Here is a 12,164-nt window from a genome sequence, read left to right as displayed (position 1 = left end):
TAGCATGTGTGAGGAACTGGGTTCGATTCTCGGCACCACATAAAAATAAAATAAAGATATTGTGACCACCTAAAAACTAAAAAAAAATAAAATAAATATCCAAAAAAATTTAAAAAGATCATAAAACCACTCAGAATAGAAATAAACTACCAATGATTCCTATGCTAAAGAATTTCTAAAAATTCAAATATTCAGTTAATTGGAGTCCCAATGATGATATTTTTCAATATGCTTTTATTATATTTTCTGCATTCCCCAGAAGCATTGCTACAATGAAAACAATATTTGCTTCTTCAACTCATGCTCAAATTAATTGATGTGGCACCTCCATTAATTCATAATTATTTCATTAATGAATTGATTCTAAATCTCCAAGACAGGAAGGCACAAGACCACCAAAAAGAAATATTGGTTTGTGATTGTTCTAATACTGCTCAGTGTTTTTAAAGTAAATTTTATCCACAAAGCATGTTATTATTACTAATAAGGTAATCCACAAAATGCCTTGCTGAGTCAAGTATCAGAAAAGTACAGAAGGAAAGTGAATAATCAATGTACTACATTGGAAAGTTGCGTGGCTAAATGACTCACACACTACAATCTGCAGCATGGCAAATGAAGTAGTTTCTCAACTGAGAATGGATTCCTATACCACAAGGTCACAGCCTTGAAGACAGCTTCCTCTTGACTGTACCAGTAATTTTACCATATGGATTATCTAATGGCAGCAAGACCTGTAGGGAAAAAAAAAAAAACAGAAACACACACATGGTAACTTCAGAGACATCAAAATAGCCCTTTCCTTTCTATGAATTTTAAATCAACAACAAAAACAATTTGTTAAACAGTAAAATGCCCTACAGTAAAGTCACTTCAAGCATGGTATTGCTTTATTTTTTTCTGGCCTTAGTTGAGAGATGAGTCAGTTTCCCAGAAAATTAAAGAGTTTTTTTTTTTTTTAATTTGTAATCACTGGGATATAAATGCTTCTAAAATGCATTATATGTCCCTGCTTTTAAGTAGAGTATAGTTAATACAATTTGACCTTTTCTTGATGACTCACTTTGCATATCGATCATGATCCAATGCTACAATCCAGCCATGCCCTCGAGAGCATCTGAGGTCCACAGGACTGCCAGCACAGTGCTAAGGGCTCCAGGCAGCTCTGATTTCTGAGTTCCTTTATCTTCTCACCCTGTCATTTGTCACTTTTCTTTGCTGTTCGTGTGCCTCAACTTCCTGCTTCTTGTGTGTTGCCTCCACTCTGTACACACCAGAGTGACGGTCTGAGAGTGGCTCCAGTCATCCCCAAGGTACAGTGACAACTCCTTCAGCCATTCATATGCCTTTATACAAAGACTTGACCCAAGTAAATTGGATTTTTCGGCCTCCAGAAACCCCGCTGGGATTTAGAAGGGGGTTGTGAGTCTGACTTCTCAGAGGGAGGGCATCTGAGACCTCAGCCTACAAGTAAGCCCTTAGAAGGATCAGTGCAAGGCTGAGGCTCAGGAGCACCAAAGAAACCCTCCTCTCTTTGCCTGGGATCCTGAGCTAAACTCTAGTCATGATACCTGATGCTTTTTCTGACTGAGCCCATTTGCTTTGCCTCTGGTGGATATGACCAAGATTCCTCTCAGATCTCCCTCCAGCCCTTTAGCAGATAATCATTGGAATAACACTTTAAATCCTAATTAATGAAATTCTGGAAATCATCTTCCGTTCTTTCCTCTGAGGCAAATATTTTTGCCTTTCCTTTTAGTAGAACAAACAATGCAAGGAACTAAAGTTGCCCTCCCCTGCAATAGCAGGCTTGAGATCACCTCTACACACACCTAAGTGTGACCTTTGTTTTTCAATGTCATCCTCCAGCATCCACCTGCAGCTGGTTAGCAGGCCCAGAATGTGGGCCCTTCTGGAAACCCTTTTATTAATCTTTGTCTACCAAGAAATATGAGTCTACAGCAGCAGAGCCATGCCAATAGATGGCCCCTTTCCTTTTTCACTCTCTACCATATACTAAAAGAAATGACCCAAAATGCTATCTTCAGACTAACACAATGGAGAAATTCTACCATTTTGAAAGTGGCCGTTGGGGGAGAGACAGTTCTAATCTCCCAGGAACTGACCACACAGACCACCAGTCAGGACATCGGGTTGCCTAGTCAGACACACTGAGTGGTTTAACCTTCTGCCACAGCTGAAAACACGTCAGGGCCAGTGCATTTTTCCAAGACAAAACTTTCCTTTCAATAGATGAGTTTCCTCATCTTGCCTCCTGTAATTGCAACTAGAAACACAAATACGCTTTCATCTTTCCTGGGTGTATTGTGTGCTACTGAATTGACTACTTAATCAAAAGGTAGAGATGATGAAAGAAAATGAAAATAGAATCTTTTCTTCTCGTCATTGCCTCGTGATGGAGGAATAATGAAGCGGCGACCTTGTGTGGCACTTTTCCGAGAAGCAGATCTCGGAGCTGTTTCCTTGGGCACACTCTGTTCCTTCTTTGTCTCTTCCTCTCTGCAACTTCCCGCCCTCCCCTGTAATCACTGGTCCACTTCTGGGGTACTTCAGCCTCAGGCATTGAAAGTCCCATAGTCTAAGAGGGCTCTAATCAGTGGCAACTATAAATATTCCCCAAAGCAGCAGCTGTTAGAGTTTTAGTCAGTGATATTATCATCTCAAGTTTACAAAGAGGCATTAAGGTGGGGGGAGGGGATAGCAGAAATGTGCTTTAAATATTTTTAAACTTCTCTTACCTCTTCCTTGTTGATCAGGCCCATTTTGGTCATGTCTATGTTAAAGTAGTGAATATTTGGCAAGCTGATTTCCATGTCTTCTATCTGGAATCCACAATAGCACGCATCACATTGGGCAACTGTGAGTCTCACACTCTCTGTCACTCCACTCCCCTCAGCCCCCACTAGACCTCGAGACACCCTCTGGTGTTCCACTACTGCCCAACTCTGTTCTCTCTGGCTAGTCCTATTATTAGATGGTGGCCCACTTCTCTCCCTTCAGTATACAAAACCTGCTTCTCTGAAAAAATAAGTGCTCCTCAAGTTAGAAACCTAGGAGAACTGTTCAGCATCCAACTGGCCTCCAGGAAGAGACCAGTCAACATCCTAAACTCCTCCTCATTCCATTCCCTCCTCTCCAAGCCTGTCCCCACACGTATAAAGAATTAAAAGTTATAAATCAAGCTTAAAAATGTTAAGTGAAATATGTCTATCCTAACCTGACAAATATACTTTCATGTAAGGCCAGGTTTTAATGTCAATCCTCTCGTGCTTTGGCGTGTCATTTCAAAACATACTACATGGAAAGAGCCAACTCTGCTCCTGACCCACTCCACCCTTTTTCTTGGACTTGTGTGGGCAGATACTCCAGATCACATGCCAAGTCCCATCAATACCTCCTGCAAACATGTGCCCCATTGTCCACTCTCAGGTCCAACTGTGGACACACCAATAGCACCGTGTGCCCTCTGGAGATTGGTCTCTAGAAAAGATTTTCTCAGGTTCTGGAAGGAATTTGGGCAGGAAGTTTGGGGGGCTGTGTGAGCCCCTGCAGAGTTTGTTGCCTTGGGTCCACCAACTCTTTATCCAATAGAAGGAGGCATAGCCAGAGGAAGGTCTGAAGGGGTTCTCTGAAGTGCTGACCCGTGGCACAAGACCCTCTTGTCCAGGTCTAAGGAGTGTACTTCTCCTTTCCAACTCCATCATGGCTGGGCCCAGGCTCTCCTTGCATATTTCTGCAACAGCATCCCAACAGGTCCCCTTGCCTGAGGCCCCATCATCCTTTTAGTTCATCATACTGCTGGCATAGTATTCTTTCTAGAGTGCAAATCAGGCCACACCGCACCTGCCTTAAACTCTTCAGTGGCTCCTAAGGGCTCTCAGGATAAGGTAAAGGCTATATAAATAAGTCTACAAAGGCCGTCTTGATTAGTTTCTGTCATATATGTAGAAGGAAGGACTCACATGGAAGGATTTTCAGTTCTAGTACTTCATATATTGTTAACTCTTAGTAGTAAATAATAATATTATGTTGTTACCGCCATACCTACTCTGCTTCCTCACCCTAGCATAGAAGCCCAAATTACCCCTACTTGTCCCTAAAGACTGAGCACACACACATCTCCCTCTGGAAAATCTGGCTATCCCTGTCTCCAATGCCTGAGTTAAATGCTTTCTCTGTATTTCCATCATTATCTACCTTTCTATTGTATTGTTTATTTACAAATTTTCTTTGTTCACTGAATTATCCACTTTTGGGGGGTAGGATATTGTCTAATTAATCTTTGTATCCTTTGTGTACTGCCAGAGGCATAATAACCAATAACATCAAATAAATAGATGGATGATAGAATGAATCCCTTTACAACTATCTTTCATTCTCTGGAACCACTAAAACATAGAAGCTCCATCTAATTATCTCATCAAGGCATTGAAGTGTCCTGAATGACTTAAATAAGTGGCAGGTTGAAAAGATTCAAAGCATTTTCAACAAAACTAAAGAACTATATCAGTGGCCTGTGTTTTTAGGCTGAGCAGATTTTTCCATTTTTGCTCTCTTCTCACTTGCTATAACAAGCTTTTGAACAACAACAGATGTCATTTTTCATGTGTCTTCCACTTTCCTATTTTAACTCTCAACTCTTTCTCAGAGCTGACAGGAGACACAAGTTCTCTAAATCCTCAGAATGGCAAGTGACAAAACATACCTCGGGAATCCGGCTCAGCGTGAGCACCTGGATATCATAGAGGGTCTTCTGGACGGAGGGTGAGTACTCGCCTTTGTCATAAGGCCCAGAAAATTTCTCCAGGATGATGTCCCGAACAATGTCCCTGAAACACAGGGAAGGAGACTCTCAGGGAACCACATTTTAAGAACACATTATTAAACTAAGGAGTGACATTTCTGTCCCCCGGAAAGCAATTGTATTGATGGTTTTATAAGAGATTATTCTCCCATAATGTCAAAAAACAAAACAAAACTCACTTCCCATTTCCCTACAGACATACAAACGCGTATACACACACCACTCAGCAAACACCGAATGTACCAGGCTGTCTTCATGGATTAGCACCAGGGCCTAATGGACTTTTTAAAGTAAATCTCTCACCATGTTTGAAGAACCAGTGAAGCGAACACCCAAACACTCTAACCCTCTCACAGCCCTGATAGGCTGGTTCCTTGACTGTTGCCTTTGGAGTTTTACTCCCTGCCAAACTTCAGCTTAAGCATTTTATGGACATTGTCATTGACTTCTCAATGTAGCTGAAGCAGGCACTACTATTCTCCCCAATTTAGAGATGATGAATCTGAGTGCAAAAGTTTGTGATCTACTCTGAGTGTTTGTCTCAAGTGAAAGACCCAGAACACTGCCCTGACTTTGGCATGTTTAATCTCATGCTCTTTTCAACATCAATATAGCAGGCTCCTGCTGCCTAGAGGAGCCTGAAATTAAAAAGGGAAAACAGAAGACTGAGAGGAAGTTCTCCTCAAGCATTTTAAAACCTATCACATAATTAAAAAAAAAAAAAACAGAGAAAAACTATACCAGTGGGAGGAAACTACGTGGGGGAGGAGCAGATTCTGGCTCATCCTAGGGTAGAAATTTCTAACAATTAGAGCTTCAGTGAAGAAATAAGATATCTAGTTAAAAAGCAAGCCCAGGGAGTTCAGCAGCCTAATTATTCCTTGTCAAAGATATTATAATAATCATCATACCTTTACATTTTTAAAGAATTTGCCATTTACAGAGCACTTCTCTGAATATCCTATTATTTTGCATTTAGCCTAGGTTGACCAATTGTCCCAGTTTGCCCAGGATCAAAGGGTTGCCTGGGACATGGGAATTTCAGTGTTGAAACCAGGAAAGTCCCTGGCAAACTGGGAAAGGTTGGTCACCCTGGTTCAGCCATGTCAGCATCACTGTGAGGCACTGAGGCTAGATATCATCTCCATGTGATGCAGTGTTTCTTAAAGTCCAGCAGCGTCAGCATCACCTGGGAGTTTATAACCAAGGCAAATTCTCAGTCTCCCCCGCAAGACCTGCAGAATCAGAAGCAGTGGGGGTAGGCCTAGTGATCTTTATTTTAACAAGCCTTCAGGTGATTCTGATGCACTCTAGAGAGCCTCTGATTTAAGCAAAATAAAGAAGGGATTTCGGAACAATGGGGAGATTGAGTTGAATAGCCTCTAAATTTTCCATTTATATCTAAGACTCTGAATTCTAGGCCCCTGGGAAAAGGGCAGATACCACCTGCCTGCACTTCACATCCTAACACTCAGTCATACCAAGTAGCTTCAAAGTCCACGTGTCTGCTCTGGTGATAGCGCCACTTGCAGTACACTTGGGTGGCAAAGCATCTGTCCTTCACCTCAGGAAGGGTGGTGAACTGGTCTTTCAGGAATCCTTCAAATCCAGACTGGGTTGTTTTCAAGATCTTGAGGTCTTTGATTCCAGAATGAATGATTGGAGATCCTATTTCAAATAGAGAGGTAAGAGAAGATGAAGTCATAAACAAAACATTGCCTTCTTACTGACATCTAGCACCGTGGACCCGGGCCAGTAAAATGTGGCACACTGTGTTTGCACAAAGAACTACATCTTCTGCTCATGTTTTCCATCTTCCTGTCTCCTCAAATTGATAAGGTTGTTATGCTTTTCCTTATATCTGGATTCCATGAATCCCTGCTTCTCCTGCTTTAAGAAAACTGAAAGTCTGAGAATAAACCCTCATATGGTGTTGAAAGCCACAGAAATAAATTCTCAGCTATACACAAGGTGCTAGATGTCAGTAAGAAGGCAATGTTCTGTTTATGACTTCATCTTCTCTTACCTCTCTATTTGAAATAGGATCTCCAGTCATTCATTACAGAATCAAAGACCTCAAATTACTCTACAAGTTTTAAGCTCCATCTCATTTGATGAAAAATCATGCTGAAATAAAATAATAAGCTCCTCAAGAGCAGATCTTCTCTCTACTACTGTAACCCCTTTATGGGGGTGGGTAGCCCTCATGTTGACTATCTACAGTGGCTGGTGACTTTGAACACCACTAGATCCTAGTGACGTCTCAGTACCCCTGTGGTTATTAGCTCAGCAAATCTAGACAACTTCATGAATGGGTAGCAGCGTGGGCCTGGCTGAGCCTAAATTTAAACTGGGAAGATGAGGCTGTGATTCACAGGCATGGATCTGCCTAAATTGTATCCACATAGACTTTTTATTTATTTATTTATTTGGATGATGGAGAAGACTTTAGTTTTTTGGCTGAAGTTTGTTCATGGGTACCTTGGGGAGACAGGGGAGAGTTGAAAAAATGGAGGGGATGGTATGGCTCCCCCATATTAACTGTGCTCTCATAAGGTGATAAGGCAGGTAGAGGGGTAACAGGCATAATCCAAGGAAACCCTTTACTTGTGTGCCAAGAAGTTACAGCTCAGGGCCCAGGTGACAGGTGGGACACAGAATTAGGGAGAGGAGTGTTCCCTTTCTCTTTCTATATGGAACCCACAAAAGCTCCAGCAGTTTAGTGGAGCCTGAAGAGAACAGGGAGAGGTAGCAATTGACCCAATGGGTGCAAACTTCTTCCTCAGCACACATGAGACAAAGATCCCTTTGAGGCTACCAGAAGGTGAGAGAGTTTGACTGCACAAGTCTAGCAGTTTAACAGTGAGGAAGCCATAAGACTAGGAAAATTCAGGGATCAACATCATCATGACCTTTTTTGTATGCACAGACTGGTGAGGACAGTGGACAATGCACTCAGAGAAGTCCCAATAGCAAAGTGCCACACCAGAATTATTAAGTCCATCTCCTTTCAGTCTCTAATTTGGTCCTGAAAAATACATGTCCCTCTTGACCTGTTTAGCCTAAAAATTAAAGGCCAGAGGTCTCAGGTATCACTACTACATGGTCTTAGTTGAAGACCAGGAATGTAACTCGATTCTCAATTTAAAGAAACCAAAGGTAGAATGTTCTCTCTGATGTGTGAATGGTAACAAGGGAGGATTGGGAGGGGAAGTGTAGAAGTTCATTGGATTAGACAAAGGGGAATGGAAGGAAGGGAGGAGGGATGGAAATAGGGGGGGAATGAAGCAGTTATAACTTTCCTACACTCATATATGAATTCACATCCATTGGTTCATATCACCTTTGTGGATTTAATCACTGCAGTTCCCTGAGGAGGTGTGGGTTTCAGAGATAGGTAAACAATGACATATTTTGATATTTTTAGTGCTCTATGGGTGCACCTACCAGAAAGCACAATGACCAGAAATTAGTGGTAGATCTGCTGATTAAATATGTTCTGATTAAATAAACTGTTCTGTGCAGAGTGTTCCAGGATAATGTGGTATAACATAAAATGATAATCGTTTCACTTTCTGAAGTTCTCATTGGGAGCTACATCTGAAGAAAGATCAAGAGAAGGATAGCAATGCTTCAACGCTTTCAGTTGGCTGGGTTTATCAGACCTAAATGTATAATGACATGGTTCCACAGAATGCGTATTTTAAATGCGGTGAATCTAAATATCAAACCCAAGAGAATTGAAGAAGTCATCAATAGTTATTTGTTCAATAAATGAGTGTAGCAAGATTGATAAAATAAGAGTTTCACAGCTTAGTCTTTTTCTCTTCTAGACAGTTTACTTCCCTCGATTTTTCCCTGTTTCTCTTCCTGATTCCTTTCAACTCTCACACACCATGTAGAAAGGGGAGAGGAGAGGAGGATCAATATTGGCTGAAAATGTCCTGTCTGTAGTTATCATGCCTTTGGCTGTTGCCTTTTTCAGTCTTTATCTTACTTAATCCTCAGAAGTTTAGAAAGTAGGTATTTTTATGCAGGTGATTTTTATTCATCTGCCCATAATCACATGGCTAGAAGCTGGCAGAGGTGGAGTTTAAATTCAGCACCACATATGAGATTCCATGCTTTTCTGCCCCCTTTTTATATCACTCTCCATCTGTGCAATGTTTTCTCTTCCCTTTAACTCTTTTTCCCCATTTCTGTACTGTAAGAGGCCTTTCCAAGAGATGGAATTTTCCTGTATTCTTTGAGGGCCTCTGGTCCCAGCCTGAAAATACAATTTTTGTTGATCTGAAATGGAGATTGAAGCATCAGTTTTAGAAATGGCTTCTATCTTGGAAATGCTCTTATTCCTTAAAAATTTCTGTCTTCAGGGCTGGGGATATAGCTCAGTAAGCAGGGTGCTTGTCTCGCATGCACAAGGCCCTGGGTTCAATTCCCAGCACTACAAAATAATAATAATAATAATAATAATAATAATAATAATAATAATAATAATAATTTGTCTTTAGCATTTGTAAATAAATAGAATCTACCTCTACTAGTAAATCCTCCTAGAAAAAAAATCCTATAAGAATGAAACATAGGTTTGCAATTGAGAGTGGAGTTAAAACAAGTAGTAGAAACCATGGGATGGGAATAAAAAGGTGAACAATAACCAAAGATAATCTTAACCTGCATCATCTTTTCCAATATAGCTGGCCTTGATTGTCTGCATCTGGTAAGCCAATTAGACTTTGGCTTGTCCAGTGGGCTTATTCATAGAAGGATTCCTGAATGCAGCATTGCAAAGTGGTTGTGGATTCTGCAGCTTTGGGACTCAGATTTCCCTAAATTCAAATCTCAGTTTTTTCCTGATTCTTCAACCTCCCATTTTATGAGCACTATAACCTTGAAGAAATTACCTAACCTCTTTCTACCTTATTTTTCTCACCTGTAAAATGGAGATGACAATCATACCTGTTCCCTGGAGTCGATACAATGCATATGAAGGGCTTAATAGATAGCTGCATATAGAAGGTACTCTGTAAGTCATTGCGGTGATTTTGCCAAAATTGACTTTTCCAAATATAAATGTTTCCCATGCTTTTCAAAAGCCTCACTGGGTTCTGAAAACTACTTCTCCTGTGCCATCCAGTCCACTGCCAGCCCTGAGATGAGATTTATTGATATCAGAGGAGTGTCAGTCTCCCTAGGCCACTTTAAAATGATCTACTCTTTTTTCACTGGAGTCTGAAAATGGAGAAAACGGTTGCATTTGTAGTGTGTTTTGGCAATAGTTTCCCACAGCACAAAATATCTCGTGTTCCCCCAAACAATTAACTGTTGCCACAAGTTTTGGCAGAGCACAAACCATCTCCTCTGGTGCTTCCATCGTTTCATGAACAACAACAACAACAAAAAACTATTCTCTTCAAAGTTAAAAGAATTTTTTTTCTTGGCACACATTAGACAAACTGGATGAAATCAGAGAGCTTATTTTATCTCCTCTGTTTGGCAGTGCCCCAGCTTCCAAAACACTGGTAGGGACCTGAGGCTTTCAAATTCATGGGGCCATCAACTAAAAATATGATGCCTCACACGCACTCCAAGAGATTCCAATTTAGACTAACAAGAAGTAATTCAACCAAGAAGACTGTCCTTTTCTAGGTTACTTCCTGTGAAACCACTTAATCAGCTTTTCTGTCCTCCTTTCTGCCATGGTTATGGAGTAATGCTAAAGGAAGATTTTTCACATTTTACTTTGCTAGAACATAATCTTTTCTAGCTCTTAGTGTCCTCCTACACACTTAACAGACTGCAGTTTATCTCTTAGAGAAGCATACATCTACCCTTTAGCTCTCTAAGGGAAAGAACTCACAGCAAATTAATAGAAAATAAGCCCAATCCTTTACCTACGCATCAGGTGTCACAAAGCACAAAGCTTTACTGAGCCAAGAAAAAAAAACTGTCATGAAGAGGATAATTGCTTCCACATTTAACACCTCCAAAAAGGACACAAATAGCTAAAAGGAGGATATTTTAAAACTATATAAATCATTCTACTAGAATATTTCAAACTTGTAAAGTGCTAGAAAAAAAGTGAAGATCAATTAAATTGCATTTGCCTTTGAGAGTCCATTTAGCTCATGCAACGTGCATGAAAGCCCCTTCCCTGTGATTCTGTATGGGGAGAGATGACATCACCTGGATGGGAAGAAGTCAGGCTTTGGTACAACTAAGAAATGATTAAGGTGATTGTAAGACCTTGGTCTGCCAAGAACTTTTCTCATGGAGAAACTGAAGACCTTGCATCTTGATACCAGAAAGACATCAACAGGCTCCTTGGCAGAGTCCATCTTCACCCTGGTTCTCCCCTCCCCACCTGTCAAACTGTCACCTCTTAAATCTGTTCTCCTCCTGGACTTTGATTTCATCAGCCCCCTGCCATAACACCATCCCTTCACATCAATTAACCGTGTGTTGCTATTTTTTTTCTTTACTACTAGAAGACAGTATCTCTTACTTGAGATCTCTACTCCATCTTCCATTTCTCTATTTAGCTATGCTTTAGCTGAATTTTTATAATTAGTGTCAGAATAGGAGAAATGTGATGCATAAAGAATTGTGAAGTCTAATACAAACAGTGCAGAGGTTTCGGGCTGATTAAGTTCATTAGTGACTCAACCACCCCAGTGATGTCAAGGCTCAGCTAAGCTTGTAGTTCAACAGAGACGCTGCGAGAAAGTCAAAGATCCAGATTCTGTATGATACCTCACCCAACAAACTGCATCACATCTGCAGAGCCTAGCTCCCCTCTCAAGATTGGGGAAAGTCACCAACACAAGAGCAGTCCTCAGCTGTTCAGGTCAACAAATTTCTTCCTCTCGTCAAGAGTTACTCAATGAACCACAAGACTTTGGAATACCTAAAAATACAGCTCATTGACATGGCTTTCAAGATTCCCTAGGAGGAAATAATGTAATGAGAGGCTTAGAGCAATTTCCAGGGCCTAAAATGGCCCCAAGAGACTCAGTAGGCTTTCTATAACTATTTGATCGTTGATAGATAGCAGTGAACCCATTCTATCAGAAGAAGCCCAGTGACATATCCTACTGGGAAAAAAAATTCTTTTAGGAGTTGGATAGTGGAATGAGTGACTAAGTGCAGTGCATGTGTTTGAGGGGGAAGAATTCTCATGATCTAGTCAGCCCCCCATAAAAGACACTATTCAGGTTTGTAACAGCAGCCTTCACAATTGGAGTTGATGTGTGTGTGTGTGTTTAAGATGATTATTTTCTTCTGTTAAACCCACACAAGGGCATTTCTTATGACAATGCTTGTAATATTGACTCATGGT

The 12,164-nt window shown here is 40.8% G+C and overlaps 1 protein-coding gene across 1 annotated transcript in view; it reads right to left on the bottom strand.

Annotated features, from left to right (window-relative positions):
- Window positions 1–217: 217 nt before the first annotated feature.
- The window catches only part of LOC107158292 (uricase), a 31,144-nt gene continuing 19,197 nt past the window's right edge, over window positions 218–12,164 (bottom strand). The window contains exons 5-8 of the mRNA XM_015504760.2: window positions 6,307–6,493; window positions 4,727–4,850; window positions 2,760–2,843; window positions 218–734 (exon numbers count right to left, since the gene is read on the bottom strand). Of these exons, the coding sequence (XP_015360246.1) occupies window positions 660–734; window positions 2,760–2,843; window positions 4,727–4,850; window positions 6,307–6,493 (470 nt within the window). The 3' untranslated portion in view covers window positions 218–659. The remainder of the gene's footprint in view (window positions 735–2,759; window positions 2,844–4,726; window positions 4,851–6,306; window positions 6,494–12,164) is intronic.

Source organism: Marmota marmota, unplaced genomic scaffold (genome assembly GCF_001458135.2).
Source record: "Marmota marmota marmota unplaced genomic scaffold, marMar, whole genome shotgun sequence".
Taxonomy (NCBI): Eukaryota; Metazoa; Chordata; class Mammalia; order Rodentia; family Sciuridae; genus Marmota; species Marmota marmota.
Note: the sequence above shows the minus strand (reverse complement) of the source record. Positions and strands in the feature narration are given on the sequence as shown.